Raw genomic sequence first — 19,419 nt, 5'->3', positions numbered from 1 at the left:
TTTTATGCGCGTCGATGCACGTAACACGTGACAATTGCCCCCTCCAACCCGAGCCGAACTCTGGAGCGTCGTTTGCATCTTCGATCGGTGCGTAGAAATATCGGTGCCCGGATAGCTGTTTTGCTGAACATTAGTCGATCGTATACCACTTGCAAACGAAACGTTCATTTTTCTTCTAAATGCAAACACGGTGCGATTACATTATCGTCGCATTTACGGTACACGTGCGCGCGATGTGTGACTTACTCTTTTTAGGTTCACGGAACGATTTTTAGACGTGAGAGGGACGAGGGAGGAATATTGCAATACATGAACCATATTAGAAAGTTGTAGATTCGAAGAAGGGAATAATGAAAGAACGACGCTAGGGAAACAGTGTCAATTCTTTGCATTTGGGTGTCCGCACAGTAAAAATCGACGAAGACGATTTGTATAAAAATGGTGCAATAAAAGATAGGAATTTTCAATGCGCACATTGTCGCGTGTTAGAATGATTTAAAATTTTGGTTTTCGATACTATTATAACTCCTCGGAGCCTAAAGATTCCTATAAGCTCTCGCTAATCAAATATATGAAGGAGCTTTTCAAAAGCTACAAAATGATATATAATACTTGCATATAAAGCAATTTTAATGACGTCAAAAAATTGTATAACCACGAACTATTAGTTCTCCCTAATATCACGAATATACAAAGCACATAAAATCAGAATACAACACTTCGATTCGTAAAAGTAACCAAGTTTCTTCCTAAATAAATCAAGAATTTCAACAACGATCAAAGGATTCTCGAATAGGAGCCGCGAAAGGATTCGTGCGTTATGGTTCGAATTCGGATCGAGGATCGTCGATGACGCGACGATCCGAAGGCGAGAGCACGTGACGACGCGATTTGCAAATCGAACGACTGAATGACGAGTGCGCGAATACGGCACACTGGCTCGTTCTCGGTCTCGGTCCCGCGCTCGCGCGCACGTTGCAGCGAATGCAACGAGTGCAACGAATGTTGGCAGTGCTCGTGCAACGTTTGCGGTGCAAGTGCCAGTGTCGATCGTGTGCCGTTGAAACTCTGCCCCAAAGGTACCGCAACAACTGTTCCCTTTCGAGAAGGATCCCCATATCGCGCAAGTCGAGTCTCTTTGCTTGCCGGAGATCAAGGGAGGGACCGAGATCGAGCGTCCTAGATCCAAAGGAAAGCTGTTTACTTCGAGTCGCTTCGGAAACGTCCTGAAAACGATTTTCCCGGTGTCGTGGAGTGTTACCGTAATACTTGATAGGAAAACGTACTTGAAGTGTGATGTGTAAGGAGACTCCTCTAAATTTTTCTTGAAAGTGCATTGAATTTCCCTCTGGAAATCCTGGAATCTTGTTCTCCACGACTTGCTTTCCTTTTCTCGAAGATCGAGGAAGGATCTCGGACAGTTCTGAAAACAACTTTCCTTTTCTCAGACGAGCTGTTACTGCGACACTTGGAAAAATGTATCTACAACGTCGAGTCAATTCTTGTGGAAACACTTCTTGATTTTCCCAAGAGTGCATCGAATTTCTCTCGAAAGATAGCGATGGGAAACCGGTTTCCAGTCGACGGTGACTCCTTCGATTGAGCGTGGAAGCAATTAAGCGCTCGTTACACCGAGGACCACCGAACCGTGCTCTTCCAACCTAGTCAAGCCAAGCAATAATTGCGATAACTAGCCCTTCGTCGTTCGATTCACGAGACAGGCACTAAGAGGCAGGCACGAAGGGGACCCCTAGTCTTCTAAGGACGTTTATTCTTGGGTACTTGTTCGCTGTCGAACCAGCGACAAACATCAACTTCGCGTCCCTCGTAACATCCGATGGATGACGCTTCGATCCACGCTGAATCCCGCTGATCGATCAATGCTCGACTATGCGCTAGCTATAGATATACGTCCTTCCGTTACGTAACGATGAGGCGATCAGCTGAATCGGAACAGCGACAAAAAGGGACAGTTTTTCATTCAAACGTTAACGTACGTGCGCTTGTATCGCGTGTTCCTCGTAGGAGGAGCATAGCCTCCTAGGTTAAGTGCTAGTGGCTTTTACGAAGACTCGCTTCGACATCTCAGAATCAACTAATATTCTAGATCGTAGAACCGTGGTACTTGAAGCGTGATATTCTCCACCTACTGTCAGGAGTCGAAGGAGACTTTTGTTTTGTGAGAATTAGGATTAGAAGGAGCATAAAAATATCTTGGGGATGTACAATGTTTAGAATCTTTTAGGTCAAGTGCTAGAAGGCTTGCATATGGAACTTGGATATCTCTAGAGTTAGGAATTAAAATCAACCAATATTTTATATCTTAGGATCATGGTACCATAGTTCGTTCGCATAGTTCACCTCCTGTCACAGTTCCAAGGAAACCCCAAAGATGGAAAATCTAGCCTCCCCTAGAGTCAAAACCTGAAAGCAACCAACCTCCTACATCCAAGGCCTCATGGATCACCTCCGCACCCTCTACCAAAAATCAAACCATCCCCTTACTTTGTATAAACCAACCCCCTTTCCTTCCTCGAGTCTTCTATTTCCAACCCCCCGAATTCAGCTCTAATCTTCCCAAAGCCTATTCCTACCTTTTCCCAATCTTTGAACAACCGCACACGCCCGACAAACATCCCCAGAGATATTCACCTCGCCACCAGGCGATTTTATCCACGACAACGGCGTGCAAGAGTCTCACCGAGCCGCTGGGCGTTGTCCGAAATAATATTTGGAAAACGGCCGGGTCCGATCGCAGCCAGGGTCTCGTCTCGCGTGTGAAGTTTATCGAGTGAGCGAATGTTATTTTCGCGTAGATACACGGAAGTGCGTGCCGTTTCCTCGCGGCGGCGAGCGTTGGAAATACGCGCGCGAATCGCAGTCCGAACCGAGAAGCCAGTGGCTACTCGTTCGCTGCACGCTTTATCCCCGATTGTTCGGGTTGTTTTGGTAACCGTCGGAACGGCGCTCGATGCCAATAGAGGCGACATAATCTTCTCAGGGCTCCCGGTGCCGCGAACGAGGCAAAGGCCGCGAAAGAGAACGCGTGTCGGCGAGGATTCGTGCCAAATTCGTTGCCAGAGCTCTCTCGTTGCTGCTCTCTTTGCCGCTTCTCTTTGCCACGAGGAAGATGGAAGATACAGGCTCTAGGGTAGAGATAGGTGGATCGGAGATAGAACCTCTTATTGAGGGCCGGGGTGCTTTTATGTGAAGGCTTTCGAGGGAATTAATGCAGAGTTTTGAGTTTTTCCTTTTGTGCGATGGCTGGGTGCATTTTAAAGCGTCGGGAAATAGTTTATTTTATTGCGCATGTGTTCTCGTTGGGAAATTCCCTGCATAGGGTTCATTAAAGGGTTATCTTTTAGAAGTTCCAATTTCTTGTAAATTAAAAATAAAATGGTCGGTGATAGTTGTTTCGAGTATATGAAATTTCAAACGGAACACGAAGTATTATTTTTGGAAACTTGTTTCTGGGAGGGAAGAGTGAAACATCCTTAAGTGGTTTAGAAAAATTTATTTCTTTTTACATATATAAACTTCAGGTTTTAATAACGGATAATAGTAACCATTAGAAATTTAATCGCAATTTGTCGTTCCTCTTTAAAAATACAATACTTGGTATTATATATTTTGATAATATATCATTTCAGCCAGAATCTGAGGTTACTCCTTTTGAAAACTGTTGTTCCTGAGAGGAAGACTAAAACAGGTTAAACGGGTCAAAAAGAATTGATTTCTTTTTAGCCATATATATATATATATATAGGAAACTCCATGTTTTAAGGATGAATTTTAATTACTCCACTCGCCCCTGCAATTTTAACTTCAGGATTCTTCAAACTTCCCGATCACGCACTACAAGTCCAAATCAGAAAGCCCTGCATCGGAATAAAACGTGCTCGAAGCCTTGGCACGTTGGCTATCGTTCTAGCGCGCGACCTTGTTTCGCTCAAACTCGTCCATCTCCATCAATTTCAAACCTATCGACACGAAATTTCCAAGGTGCATTCCTCGAACCCGAATCTCTCACTATACCAATCCGCAAAAGTCGATAGAGACACGCAATTCCTCGTGAACCTTTACATCGGGCTCCATAACTCAATCACGAAATATTTTTACGTCTCCCTTTGAATCCGACTGTATATAGGTAGATAGCGAGCGAGATAGAGGGAGATGATGATGGAACGGTCCGAGGTGGTTTGCGTGGGCGGAAAATATTTTGCAGGGGGATGATAGTTGACGGATAAGAGGACGCGGTCGATGGTACGACGCTGAAGAGGGGACTGGTCCCACGTGCTCGATTGCACCAAGTAATCCGGCGGTCGGCCGTCACTCTATTTTTAACGATACCGGCCGCATATTTAACTTGCACCTAACTTAACCTTATTCCCATCTCTCTCGATCTTTCCTGGTTGCTCATACGTTTCGCTCTTTCGCTCTGGATCGGTCATCACCACGCGTTTCTCCCATCCGTGAATTTTCACGCAACGTCGCTTATTCTCGTTTTCGAATTGCCAGTGTCAAAGCTTGCTTCGAATTCGTTCCCAAGCATCGTTCAAAAATCACGTGACGCTTCGGACCATCTGGAGAGAGGAATAGTCGAACGTCTTTGTCAGTTTGTTGGACGGCACGTGGATTGATTTACTAGGGAATATTTCTCAGAGAGGTAGGAAATCGTAACAGTTTCGAGGGTGGACCCGTAAATTATTTCTCTAGGGTATTTCAAACGAGATACATAAATATCGACGAGATGGTATCGATCGAAGTTTTATTCTTTCGTGTCTGTGTATCTGATTATCTGTAACTGTCTCTGATTTGTCGAGGTCGTCCTGTATTACCTGTTACCTTAGGCTATCGAGCGGTATTAAAGCTCCGTTAGTCATAATCGTAGCTATAGAAAAGAGCAATGTCATACGTTGCCAATATCGATGTTTCCATTTTTATTCGAGGGATTTTTGAGATCTTCTGGAAACCACCAAAGGAATCTTAAAAGGTCCATGCTACGATTTCCTCTCAATTTTAGTTTCATCATTATCTATATTCCAGGGATCGAGATTTAAAAAGTTCGTACCGAACTTTCTCCTTTATTTCCATTCGAAACGTATCATTTCTAATACAAACGTCTAAATCAACGGCCACGAATCCTGTGTTCGAAGCTGGCATTCAAGATATCTTCAAGTCCAAGAAATGCACGCGTCCTCGACGATTTCAATGTTACGAGCGCGAAGACAAGTCTTATGCAACCGGTTGCACACTGGTGGAAGTTTAAGGCACTCGCCAGCGTTTACGACTTGTTGCAACTTATTATTCGCTTGTTCGCTGGCTCGATTCATTTCGCTCGCCAAACACGAAACACTCCAAGACAACCTTTAGTTGGGCGACTAAAAATAAACCCCCACTTGAACGCCGCGTTTTTTTTTTTTATCGCGGTTGCTCCGTTATGCAAGCCGACTCGAGTCAAACTTTTTCGGATTGCGTTGCAAAAATTCAACGGAGGCTAATCGGAAGGGATCGTTTGAAAGAAAAGTTGGAAATTGGCGGAGAAAGGAAAGTCGAAGGATAGAAAAATTCAAGGGAGGGTAATTAAAAGCGACGATTTAGAAAGAAATACTAAAAACGGGAGAAGAAGGGAAAGTTGAAGAATAGAAAAATTCAAGGGCGACCAATTAGAAGGAATAATTTAGAAAGCAAAGATTAGAAATAGATGAAGAAAGAAAGGAAGCTTTCTTCTGCGAATCTTTTTCACAGGGGTCGAAGAGGTTTGCTAACGCCTAAGAGCGAAATAGAGACGAACGAACGTAGAATTTGACAGAGGCTAATTAGAAGGGAGCATTTAAGGAAAAAATTAGAAACAGGTGGACTGTTCTCAACTTCCCTCCTTTTCCTAACGCCTAAGAAGAATCTTAGAATGTTATCTTCCATGATAGAGGAAGAAGATCTGCTAAACTCACTTTCCAAAACCCATGGTCCCATTTTCGATGAACCAATGCTTATAGTGTGCGGATCGTATGAGGTATGCGTGCAAGAGGAATTTTAACGTGCTTTCTACGAACGAAAGCGACCAACGCTCACATCTTCGAAGTTCTCGTGCGTGATTTCCACACGACCACGCGCTCATGCTGTCCGCCACGAGCATTTGGGGTCCCGCTGGTCAATTTGCGACAATTACCGAGCCGTTGCGACTGGTTAAAGTCAGTTAGAGCTCGAGTCGCGCTATAGTATAAGCGGGGACACGAAGAGCAGGGCTGCATCGACGGACTCGTAGGACCTACACCTGAACAGCGATTGTTTCCGTATGTTTCTTCTTTTATTACCTTCCACCGATCCGTACTTCCATCTTGCACATTATTCATTTACAAATAGTGCGCTGGAATTCACTAGGAAAGTAATGTTTCACTGGTAAAGGTTCTTCGTAAATTCTTTATCTTTATGTATGAAGTAGTTTTCTAAGTCACCGTGTGTTTTCTAGGATCATTAATCGTTCTATTTACAAAAGCGTAATTTACGATGTGTTTACTATCGTTGTTGTTGTTGTTGTCATTATCGATGCTGTCATCAGTGGGATAACGCACTTATTGCGCATTCGTTGGAGAGTATATCATAACAGAGAGTTACTAGATCGGTGCGTGAAAGCGAGGCATGTCCAAAGGTTGCTTGCTTACCTGCGAAATCGCGTGGCCCTGAAACTGAAACGTACATGTCTACCAATCAGTATAAAAAGATTGTAAAGAACGTAAGGGTGTAAATAAATAGACAGCGATGGTGATTTCTTTCGATTTATTTGCAACTTGCGGCGCAGGTATTTGAGGGATTCATTCGTCAATTTTTGCCTGCTTATTTGGCTAATAATTAGCTTTTCATTTAGTTAGGTTTACCAAGTTTGTTTCCCTATTTTCAAGGAGAGCTAGGCGACGAGTAGACGACCAAAGAGTTCGATGGCACTTCCGAATGCAAAGTAGGAGGCAAGAACGCTCGATCTTTGAAGGAAGGGAATGATAATAGCGGGATGATATGTAGGGCAAAGAAGCGCGCATAAAGAAAACTTGGTTGTACAATGATAAGGATAGATATGATTGCGAACGAGTGGGATGGACATTCATCCCATTTACGGATCGTTCTTTATTAACCTCGATAGTACATGCTCCATCACATACCGCTAAAATTTCAATTTTTATTCAAATTGACAACGATCGCTTTATTAAAGAATTCTTCGTATGAATATTCCCTTTCTAAAAAATGAAATAAAAGAATACTTCTCCAAGCAGAGACGAACAAAATTCTCATCCGACTATCCACCGCCGAATAAAATCTTCGATCAGTTATCTCCACTGAACACTGCAAAATCAATTCAGCTTTCGCATCGAACGACGAGGTTATCGCAGTAAATTGACACACGGAGCTTTTTATCCGCCATCGAATCGCTCCCAATAAAATTCTGCTCGTATCTGCTCGAAAAGCGTCACACTTCAAAGAAAGCGCGTACTCGAGGCTCTCGAGTGCGTGCTCGAACGACACGTTGCGCAAATAATAACGCGGCTTAACCCCGGGAAACCATAAACCCCGCGAACTTTATTATCAACACGTATCTTTCGTTTCCACGACGCGTTCTCTCGAGACTATCTCGTTAAACGAGCGGATCTTCGTCGGTGAAAATCCTTGGCTGGTCATTTTCATACCGCGCCGATTATACGTCGTTTCTTTCCGCCCGACTTGCACGAGCACGAACGCAATGGGAGCAACCTTAACCTTCGCGATAACCTATCTCGCACCATGCGTCGAGAAAGCCGCAGTGCGCTTCTAAACTCTTTTCGCCATGGTTGCTATATCATAATTTTTTTTTTTTTTTTTTTTTTTTTTTTTATAAATATTCGGGAAATCTCCCTTTTATTTCTGTTGAAAAAATTTAGTTTATTTTCTGAGTGAGGATTGAGATCCGATAGAGGGATCGTTTTGAAACCTGGATTCACTTCAGAATTGTGTCTTGAAGCTTTGGACTATTTTCTCTCGGGACAACACATTGCTACACCGTGTGCATGATATCTCAGCACGCATTTGACCCCGCGACCTGATATTTAAATATATTATAGATAAAGTAGATAGCGTTAGACCTACGCGATAAGGCCTCTTTGTTTCGGATAAACGATTCGCATGAAATTATATATCGAGGTCGAATTTTGTCTCTTTTTCTCGAGGTGATAAAAGTAGCAGATAGAATGTTATTTATGGAATCGAAAATATCTCCCGAAGATACGTTGAATTTCGATCGCGTTTCCAATTTTCTACCTAGGTATCCCTACGCTTAAAAATAAGATTACAAAATCGAGCAATTCTCGGAACGAAAGTATAACGGCCAATCGAAGTAACTTACCGCGCCGAAGAGAGCAGTGAAAACAGCGACGAAAATCCGTAACGGACGCGTTCGTTAACACGTCCCTAGACGCACGAATAACGATTACGGAGTTCATCAATAGTCATAAACTCGCCACGATTAATTCTGGTATAATGATTTTCTTTTCAAACGGGGCACCCGATACGTAGGAAATGTTGATGTAAAATTGATTTTTCTTTTTTTAAACCAACACGCAGCAAAGTCGACGTATGGCGCAATAGACTCGAGGATTCAACGATTCGCGCGGATACAATTCAACTTTATTCGACGGTTCGAAAATCGACTCGCGTTGCGCGATTAAAATAATGCGCCCGTGGGAACTTGGTTGTTTTTCTGACAGATCAGGCCAAATGAAGTTGTACTGTTCGCGCATGATAGCGCAGCGAAACAGGCTACTTAATTAATTATCTCCTCTAATTAGGTCGTTGCGAAAGAAGACCTTCACAGGGTCTCATTAGCGTGGTGAATTAAACGCGTGTCAGTATCAAGGACTGCGTGCGAGAACTCGGCCGTGTTAAATAAAGGATAAAAAATCTTATAGATTTGTTTCGTTATTCTTGAAAATATTCAACAGGAACGTTTAATATTTTATTTTGTTTGGTAATTGGTAATTAGGTGGTCCTCGACGAGTGTGTAGATTGTATTATTATTTTCTTTTTATTTAAATAAGACTAGCATACAGTAATTTATTCGAGCCTTACCCGTTCATTGTGAAACATTTCGTTGTATAATTCAAATCCTAATCTCTGTTTGACGAGTAATGAACAATAACTGTGGTCGACTATTTAAGAATTATTTTCACCAGATTCAAGAACAATTTTTATCTATTCACACATAGTAACGGGGACACTTTTCAATAATATAGCCTGTTAATATTCATTTTTTTCTTTGAGAGTAACACCATTTCTATGCTCACTACCGAATACATTAATCTTGTAACTATTAATCGGGACTTGTTCATTATTCTAAATTTGTATTCAGAACGCTCCATTAATGAGTTCAACATTATAACGTTACTTGGGTTATCAGGCATTAAAAAAAGCAAGCATTTTTTTTTTTAATAATACATTAAATTATCTAACCGCTATCGAGCTATATCTTCGGGAAAATGATTTTGCAACGATTCAAATCTACCCCTAATAATTGTCCAAATTAAAATAAGAAAAAGAAAAAAAGCTCCCGATAGCATTATAGATAATTTAATATATTATTCAAGCGTACTTGTGTTTTGAATTTCAGATAACCCAGCTTTGAGATAGAGCGCTCGCCGCGGACGGAATATTGACGTGAAAAATACTACAACGCAACTTTCTTAATTTAACGTACTTCTAAATACTAAGATCGCAACACATTCGTTAAGGAACGTTCCTCGGGAAATTCTCCGTTTGCCCCAGAAAAATTCACAAACTCCTTTCCCGAGAGTTTGGTTTCTCGAAACTTTACCTGTGCAAAATATCTTAAAGCAATTTCCACATACCGTGGAACTCGCTTTATCCCAATCGATCCATGGTCAACCAGGCTCTGGATAGTTCATACGAGTGGAGTTGACGAATAAGCGAGTTCTCCCATAAGCGACACGTTGCCCGAGCCAAATTCAGATAAAACAAGACCTCACGAAAGTGTCGAAACAACCGAGTAGTGTCGTGGCCAAGTACCGTCGCCGGTCCAGATAAACGAACTACCGACTCTACTAATATTCTTTTTATGCAGCCGTCCGATCCATAGTTCTTGATCCAGCAATTCTCGCGTCCCTGGTTCCCCGAGCGATCGACTATCCGTTCCCGTCGCGAATCTCGTTCGAGGCTCGCGACGCTGAAACGCAATCGTTACGTAAGAGGAACTGGCCAGCTAGAAGCCGCGGCCATGTGGTTCGGTGTCTCGTACGAGGGTCAGGACCCGAACGGAACCGATTGCACGGGGGGAGCAGCGACCAGTGCGCCCGTACCAACCGCTGAACTAGGCCGTGGAAGATGCTCGCCGATTCGCGCTCCGAGATCGCCACCGACGCCAGTATCGTTTCGTACGTTGCACGTGTTCGCGCGATCGCGGCTCCCACGATCTCGCATCGCGCGATCTAATCGAGATCCCACCTCTTTCGACGATTTAACGCGTCCGTCGTCGCTCGATCGAGGATCCACGATTCGTAAACACGGATAAAAGGCCGATTTACACACAGGTGGTTGTTGGGATAGGTACAGGTGGTCGTTGGGAAGATGATTTTGGTGTCGAGTTTTTAGTGGCGCGAAGTGTTTAAATCGAACGACGAGAGGATTATTGATCTAGAGATTCTAGAGGAAACTAAAGCTGGGCGATGTTTGGACAAGTCTCGAGTTCCTTTCTTTATCTCCATTCGTACAATTTTTAACCGACTTCGAAAAGTAGGAGGTTACTCGATTCGACATGTATATTAGTTTTTCAAACATCGACCCCACAAATTGAGAATAATAATAAGTCTGGAGTTCCGTCTTCATCTCCATCCGTACAATTTTTATTCTCGATTTATGGGCTGTGTATATCTCGCCAAGCTTCGACTCGATCGCACTCTGAATCTACCAACCTCTCTCTGTCAATAATCTATTCAACTCGTGCGCACCACTTTTATTTTCAAATTCAGGAACATTAACAAGGGCTCTTAGATTCCCCCGAATCCTTCTCGATATTAAACCTCATGCTCCGTCTCGGTTCTACATCTCACCTTGGTCGATCGAACCGCGAACTACGCCTTTACTTTCGACGCTCTAAAAACTCTCACTCGCGCCCCACGTGCTACCGGTAGCGGAGGCCTTGATACCTCGGCCCGTTATCTCGCGACGCGTCACCAGTTGGTTTGCACCAGGTAGGATTTCTGATTGCAGCGGCGTGGAGCACGAGGATGAAGTGTATAGCGCGCGTCAGCTCGCAGCACGTGACACCGAGCAGCAGAGCCTCGTGAAGCCCGAGAAGCTGGTCTCTACCAGCGAGACTGTTCCGCTTACGAAGCTGCAACTCCAGGTGCAGGTGGAGACCGACCTCGAAGAGGTCATCGAAGACCCGGTAGACAAGGAATACGCTTCGACGCGCGCGGAAGAGGAGTCGAGCAGCCCTCCGTTCAAGCGAGCGAAACCCTTGGCCGTGACGACATCCACGTTTCGCTTGGCGGGCCAGAAGGCCGAAAAGGAGCCGGGTCGGCTTCAGGACGGCTCGCGGAAGGATAACACCTTCCCGAGACCGATCCACGACACAGACAAATCCTTCGTCGGTGTGCAAGCTCTCAAGGACTCGCTCGAGGAGTCCCTCAAGGAAAACGAGGAGCCGAAACGAAAGCGGCAAACGCCTGCGCGTCTTCCGTTTATCTTCCAGGTAGGTTACTTCCTTCTGCACTCTGTGGAGTTGGCCTCTCGAGGTTAAGCTTTGCTGATACTAATCGAGGCTTCTGGGTGTGAGCTTTCTAACTTCTTCAGTGGTCAGGGTGTTACTTGATACGTTGTAGGTATTAGAAATGAGTGTTTAGGACATGGCTTGCAACTGTAAGAGCGAGGTGGGTACCAACCATAGAGTTGAGATTAAGATTGTGGGAATCCTCAATATCTTGCCTCCGACACTGTTGATACCCACCGAACCATCTGGGTGCAAGCTTCCTAGCCTCATCACCGATCACTGTGCCACCCGTGACCCCTAGTCTAACACCTGGAAGCTTAAATCACCACCAACCAAGAGTCCAACTGTTTACTGGAACGATTCTGTCGTGTTTTTAGGGCAAGCCCGCGGTGGAATACGATCCAGAGGCCACGGTTCGTCGAGACAGGCCGCAGGCGGTCACCAGACACCTGTTTGCCCCCATATCTGCGCAGCAACAGCAACAACAACAGGAACAGATCACCGCTTGCCGACCACCGCCGCAGACCACAACAGCGAGCACCTTCGCGCCTCGTACCGAGGACATGAACAAGGGTTTCTTGACTTTCAGCGAAGATCACCCTGGCCTTACGAGTGGGTATCTTTCTCTCCCGAGTCTCATTGTTTCACCCTTTGCACTCCAAAGGCTCCTACAGCTGGATGCACGATACCTTTAAAACTTAGGGATCCTATACTAAAGTTACTGATATACTAAAACAAGGTCATCTGGGGTGCAAAGCGTTGACTTCTAAGCATTTGATTGCTTCGGAGAACGGTTTCCTTTCTTTATTTTAATCCTTTTTAATTCGAGAAACTCATGACCCTATGATCCACAAACACAATGCTTCCACACTCCGCGAAACCTCCATCGCACCTTCCTTCTCGCCAACTGTTCAATCAAGCCAAGTTTCGTTAATCAGCTCTAGTGAATGTTGCAACGACGATAACAGCAACAAGGGGCACGGTACCAGGGGAGGTTGGGGCAGGGGAGAGGAGCACTCGCGTCAGACATGATCAGTAATAAATCTCGACAGGCCGCGGTTGCAAGCGCGGGAGACTGACACGCGTTATTTATCGCCCCGGAAGTAAACCGGTCTCTGCGCGTAGCTCGATCGAATTTCTCAACGACGCTTTGTTACAGTGTTGAAGGACGAACCAGAGGACTTGACGCATCTCGCGCCGACACCTGGCGACGTCTGCGTCCCCCTGGAGGACACGCCGTTCCTCACCGACATGCTGGACGAGTTTATTCTCAGCAACGAGAATTATTGTCCCCTGTTGAGCCCTGGTAGCGCTCTGCCGTCGGAATTGCGCTCCACGGATTTCGGTGACCCTCTGAAGGACGCCGATTTGGGCGACAGCTCGAGGGACAAGAGCCTGGGGGAGTCGCTGGCCGACAGCGATCCCTTCATGTACGGGGATTCGCCAGGAAGTCCTTGCAGCATCGACCCCAGCTCTGTTTCGCCTTCCTTCGCTAAATACCGTCAAGTAAGTCGACCGTTTGGCGTTACTTAGCTTGTAGAGTTGACGGAAAGAGTATAGCTCGTGGCGAGGTTGAATGTCTTCTTAAGGATGAAGACGATTGTAGGTCTTTCGGACGCTGAGCAACGCTTGATAATGCTTGCGCGCGTCAAAGAGCATCGCGTGTGAGATGATTTGTATTTTTAAAGGTAGCCTCGAGTGCCTCGCTATATTCCTTCTATCAAGTATCTTTTCAATCGATACTAGATGATTCTCTCTATCTACAAACGTGGCATTCTCTAAACACCTGCCTAATTGTATAATTCTGTTGCAGAGCCCCGAACGAAGTATAGATTCGCTAGGCAGCCCAACGGGTGGCAGCGGGGCTGAGGGGCTGTCAGAGGATGAAATGTTAATGTTGGGTCTCAGCGACAGCATCGCAGACGACGAGTTAGCGTTGAGAGCCCCGTACATCCCAATGTCGGACCAGGACGAGGCACTGGACCTGCTCATCAGCGACGACATGGTGATGTGGAGTCCACCGCATACCACAGACAAAAATTGCTCTAAATGGTACGAGTCCACCATCATTATGTCTCGTTTTTATTAGTATAATCATGTACTTGTCTTACGTTGTATATTTTTCTTAATATCGTTATCTTTACTCTACGTATTTTGCGTATCACGTACACCTTAGGTCCTGTCTAAACGCTCCCAGCTATTAACCTGTTTCTCTGCTTCCTCAGGATTATAGACGAGAAAGACCAGCGACCGTCCGACTCGAGTTTAGCGCAACTGTTAAAGACAGACCACCAGGTCGTCTCCAAAAAGTTCAGCGACCATGGAGGCGGGCTGGTCAATCCAGTTCAAGTTCTTGGCCAAATTCCCAGAAAAAGTGAGTCTCGTGGGGGGGTCGTCTAGCCTCTATCCAAACCCACGTTCTCGCTCACGTAACGGACTAGTACATCATGCACTTACATATACATAATTATTTCTAATTCACGGTATATCAAAGTGACGCGTCTTAATTTTGGACGTTAAACGCGAGAACGTTGGTTCAAGGCTATGTGCAAACCTTATTGATCGTTATCGTCCTCTTCAGATACGAGCCTAGACACCAGCCACTGGCCCTCCAAGCTGGACAGACCCACCAAGCGCATACACACTGTCTCGATGGACACTGTGCGCGAGAACAAGCGCATCAAGTGTGACGAGTCGACGAAGATCGATCCCCTGATTTTGGAGGATCACTTGCAGAGCAAACAACAATCGTCCACGAGGAAATCGACAAGTATCGGTGGCAGCAGCCAGCTGCTGCGTCGTCTCGTGTCCCAGCAATCGATTCAACGGAACAATGGTTACCCGGTCGACTCGTTCGGGAACGCTATGAGCAATCACGGACAGAGCAATAATCGGATGTCGGCCGAGTTAGAGGTCGTCGACGAGGGGGAAGGGGATAGCGGCGGTGGCGGTGACGGTGGCGGCGGAAGCGAGGGCGGGGGCGAGGACGCGAGTCGAAAATCTCTGCGTCAGGCTACTGCGAGCTGCAACAGCGTGCTAATGAATCTCCTGGTGTCCGGCTGCGACGTGAGTGCGGGATACGTTTGCTTCGCGAAACCGAAACCCTCCAGGAGCATCGCGAGCACGTGAACGCGTGCGGTTCACTCTCGCGTTTACTCCAATTGTCTTCTATACTGTCCAGAAACGTATTGTTGGTTGGCTAATTCCGTAGATCGCGCGAGCGCGTTCAGCGTACGAGATCCGAAAGAGGAAGATATAGATGTATTGACTTTTCTCACCGATCCGTAGATCCCCGAAGTCGAGGTGGCATCGATTGTAAACTTCGAGCAGATATTCATCTTCTTATTTTGTTTTCTTTTTTTTCTTTTTTTTTTTTTTTTTAAATGTGTTAATTGTACAAAGCACGGAGAGCTTCATCGAGTCGCGTCGTGAGGGTTGCAGTCGATTTATGCGCTCCGTGTAGAGTCGATGGAGGTTTACGAGAAGGCGTTGCGTCCTGTTGGGGACGAGAGGGTTTCTTCGTGGTGACCCACGCGAGGGAATGGCGATGGAACACACGCGGAGCGGTCGTTGGATCTCGAGAAGGCACAGCTTTGTATATTTCAAGCAGACCAGATTCTTACCGATGTTTCTAGGCGTACCGATTGTGAAACTATTACGGGTAGTCCAAGTATGATCGCCCGTTGCGATTCGACACGGAGAATGATCAAGAATCGAGAGTTTTCAGGGAACACGAGCGTCCGTGGGCGAGTATCGTAGTACGTTCGACCGTGTCCGCTCCGTCTTAAAGTCACGTTATGTATTCTACTTGCAAAGTATATGGAATTGTTGACTGAAGATTGTCAGAAGAAAAGAAAAAAAAAAAAAAATACATTGAACATTGAACATCGAATCATCTAAACTGCTGCGTTTCGTTTCCTCCTTTCTCATCCCTACTGCTCCGTTGTTCGCATTCCATCGAGTCTCATCGCTCGAGATCAAGAGATTAAGTTTCGAAAATTGTTTGCAATGTTAACTCGAACATTAACTGAAATAAAGTTAACTGATACCCGAAGCAAAATGCGCTTACGCGGTTGCAAAAGAATTTTCGATGATAAAAAGAGCGATCGGATCGAAACAGTTCAGTTTTTTTTATACTTTATAGGTTATGATGCGATTACATCGATAGATATCGTATCGATTAGCTCTTATTCCTAGTCGTAAATATCACGAAACCAAGAAAGTACAGTTTTTTGTATTATTCGTTCAAATAAACTAGTAGCGTGTATCTTTTTTTCTTAGAGATAGTTACGATCCTCGGGTTATAAATCTTTTCCCAGTATACCAGACAGTATCATTGATGATAATTCTGTAGTAAATTCGATTAACTAGAGCCTGATTAGGATCGATTTCATCCCTCGAGTGGGTAAACGTAGTTTACTTCTATGTATACTAGAAGAATATAACGCAGTTTGAATTAATATTATTTGCATTTACAAATGTCTCCCATCTTCCTAGTCTTTCACACGAAACGCAGCATCTGAAGGTACAGAGTTAGCTGCAAACAGTCGTTTCAATAAATGAATATTAAATATTTTTACTGGACAATTAGAACTATGCCAATGCAAGTTCTGGAGGGTTGAGGTCCGGAAAGAGGGATAACAAAGTAGATCCCAATATTCCCATTACATGCTAACCATAGCTATTGCTTTTTTCAGGAGAACCTGATGGAGTCGCGCAACGTTCCCACGTCGCTTCCAAAGGGTCTGACTTCGCCACTTTCTGTGAACCTGGAGAACCAAATGGTGCCTCAATGTCCCCGTTCAGGTGGATCCACCGCGTCCTATGAGCTCAGCCCAGACGTGAAGAAACACCTACTGCCTGGAACATTCATCAACGAAGGGGGATCACTCGCCTCGCCCTCTTCGACAACGATGTCTTTCGAGAACTTCGACTATGACCCGACCTTGTCGACCAGCGGATTGCTGCAAGTACAGCCAGACCTCTTCGGGTCTCTGCTGGATCGGAATCTCGTCTAAGCAATAGCGTTCGATGCGAAACAACACAACGGTTCGTCGCTGATTCGATAGGGATTAGAGTAGACAATGCAATATCCGGATCGGTGTAGATTGCGAGAATTTAACCCTTTCGGTGCTGTATTCTGTAATTAGCGATTAAGTCTATCAATGTAAACCTTAAGAGGCCTTCATGACATGGTTCATAATTGTTGATATTAACTGAAACGGGTTCTTCAGGATTCAGATAACATTCATCAGTAAAATTTATATATCGCTTGATACATAATTTGTACCAATATCGATTTGAAAATCTTGTAACAGTAAAAATTTCTTTAATTCTGTTTAACATATATATATATATATTTCAAAGGAACAATTCAAGGAGGAGTACTACGGTCTTTGATTAGTTTTAGCAGAAGCAGAATGCAAAGTTTGTCAGACTTTGAACCATCGAAGAAGCTAGTTGGATTACTTTACTCAAAAGTAAGACTTAGAGATTCAGTTAATATCAAGGTGAACTTTGGGACACGTTACCAGAGTTCAGCAAGCGTGTTCAACGAAATGTTCTTAGCACCGAGATGGTTAAACGATAGAGCGATGCGCGTCGGGACGACTCGTGGTAGATCGGCGATTTCGCGTGCTGTTCAGAGATATCCATATTTTTTCACCTGTAATCGTGCCGCGTGTCGTTTCGACCCGTGGGTCCAGCGATCGAGGGGTCTTTTTAAACGAAAAAGTGCCAATGCATTTTTAGAAAGCTAGCTGTTAGGTTGTTCGGCGCGAAGGAACGGTCCTGCTTATCGCACAGACAATGATCATGATATAGAATTCAATTTTATTAATTATATTACGATGCTGTCGTTTGAGCTGGAGAGATTGTTCATTAAAAATCATGGGTAGTCTTGTGAAAATAAATCGAGGAAAAATATCTTCTTATACCTCAGCGTTTCAACTCGTGTTATCTTTTAGAAGTGAATTGAAATGCAAATGATGAAAAACAAAATTGTAATGTTTCATTTATGCAAGGCGACCAATATTTTCAGTTAAAAACATTCAATTCGCGTAAAACAGAGCATAGTTCTTCGTCTGAAGATAATAATTCGGCCGCGTGGGACGAGTGCATTTTTAATCACGCGAACGTGTTTTTTATCGCATTGATACATTTTTGTATTTCTCCATTGTATGAAGAAGTATAGAGGATAATCAATGTCACCGTGGAAGAGATATCGAATGGAAATTGTAAATAAAAAATTGAATTGCTATAAGAACGCGTAGCGCTCGTTGATTATGCTTTGACGAGCAAATGCTGCGCGCTTGCGACGAGTCGTGTGCGATGAAAATCCGTTGATCGCGGTTCTCGTCGTTGTTGTTACTGTTTTTTAATAGTTTTTAACAAAGCCAAACCAATTATCAGTTGTTACTATCATACATGTATCACGATTATCGTTCTTTGCACGCAAACAAAGAACAAAATGAGTATGCTAATTGTGTATTTTTATTATTACTTATCGATGCAATCAGTGTAACGGCATACTAATTTTATTATTTTTACCATCGTCTGTATTTTTATTCTCGGCACTTCACCATCGTTATTGCCGGTCTTTACCTGTAATACGATGCTGGTACAGACGAATATTATTGCGAGAGAATCAGTTATGATAAATAAATAAATGGTCTTTCTAATATATCAATGTTTGCTTGTTGTAAAGTTAATTTTAACGATATCATCGGTAACTTGTCATTAGAATTAAAATAAGGAGTCGGAAAATGAATTAAAGGCAATTGTGACACGGTAAGTTTGTTTTAAACTCTTTATTAGCAATTTAATATACACATTAATAATTATTGAACATAATCAATAATCTGTGAAAGTATTTGATCGAAAACAGAGCCACGAAACTTATTTACAGATTTACATTAAAGAATAGTTATTCTATTGAAAGTAAATTGATAGAAATCAATTATGAATATTTTGTACGACTAGAGTAGACATATTTGCGTGAGCGCGAGAGAGAACGCACCAACGTGCGACAAGTATAACGACTATTTACATCACGCCACGGTACACAATATGGTTCTTTCCCCAACTGTACTAGTCAAAACAAAACTCAAATACCGAAAGTATTAATAAAGATATATTTTCTATAATAAAATTCTTAACGTATTATTCGATTATGATTTTTAATAAAAAAGAAAGTAGTAATTAATACAATTACAAATGCAATCAGTTTTTCAATTATCGTTTCATCCAGCATAGACGTTATGCAATCGAATATGTGCGCCTTTAAGATGACAACCGAACTGACAAACATGCTACCAACGGTGGCCACACAACAGGAGCACCTCAGCGCCTACGAGATGACAACCGAAACGACAAGCAGGCTAATATCGGTTGCCGCATACCAGGGGCATTTGTGCTCCTACGATAGAGCAATTGGGCGTACAAATTTGCCAACGTCGGTTGCTATCTAGTAGGGGCACACTCGTGCCTTCTGGATGGCAATTAAATTTTCGTTCTCATTTAAACACCTCCTAACACGATTTAACATTTTGATATCAGGAACACATCTAATTCTGGCCAGATATTCCTCAAGCCACCTCCTCGCATATCATGTGCTCCTGATACCAAAAGTAAGATTTGGCCAGAATTTGATACGTATCTTAAATTCCTCGTGC

The 19,419-nt window shown here is 43.9% G+C and overlaps 1 protein-coding gene and 1 long non-coding RNA gene across 2 annotated transcripts in view; one reads left to right on the top strand and one right to left on the bottom strand.

Moving 5' to 3' along the window:
- LOC128892628 (protein similar-like) overlaps positions 1–17,118 on the top strand; it is a gene marked incomplete at its 5' end in the record, with an annotated part of 30,483 nt that extends 13,365 nt beyond the window's left edge. The window contains 7 exons of the mRNA XM_054153161.1: positions 11,245–11,728; positions 12,124–12,358; positions 12,906–13,252; positions 13,560–13,798; positions 13,972–14,120; positions 14,328–14,812; positions 16,444–17,118. Of these exons, the coding sequence (XP_054009136.1) occupies positions 11,245–11,728; positions 12,124–12,358; positions 12,906–13,252; positions 13,560–13,798; positions 13,972–14,120; positions 14,328–14,812; positions 16,444–16,764 (2,260 nt within the window). The remainder of the gene's footprint in view (positions 1–11,244; positions 11,729–12,123; positions 12,359–12,905; positions 13,253–13,559; positions 13,799–13,971; positions 14,121–14,327; positions 14,813–16,443) is intronic.
- On the bottom strand, positions 7,867–9,219 carry LOC128892627 (uncharacterized). The gene is made up of 2 exons (XR_008461124.1): positions 9,062–9,219; positions 7,867–9,010 (listed from the first exon to the last, which is right to left on the bottom strand). It is a non-coding gene; the product is annotated as an uncharacterized LOC128892627 (long non-coding RNA).
- Positions 17,119–19,419: the final 2,301 nt, after the last annotated feature.

The sequence above is a fragment of the Hylaeus anthracinus genome, unplaced genomic scaffold, assembly GCF_026225885.1.
Source record: "Hylaeus anthracinus isolate JK02 unplaced genomic scaffold, UHH_iyHylAnth1.0_haploid 12409, whole genome shotgun sequence".
Classification (NCBI taxonomy): domain Eukaryota; kingdom Metazoa; phylum Arthropoda; class Insecta; order Hymenoptera; family Colletidae; genus Hylaeus; species Hylaeus anthracinus.
The sequence above is the reverse complement of the archived record's forward strand: the minus strand, read 5'-3'. Positions and strand labels throughout refer to the sequence as shown.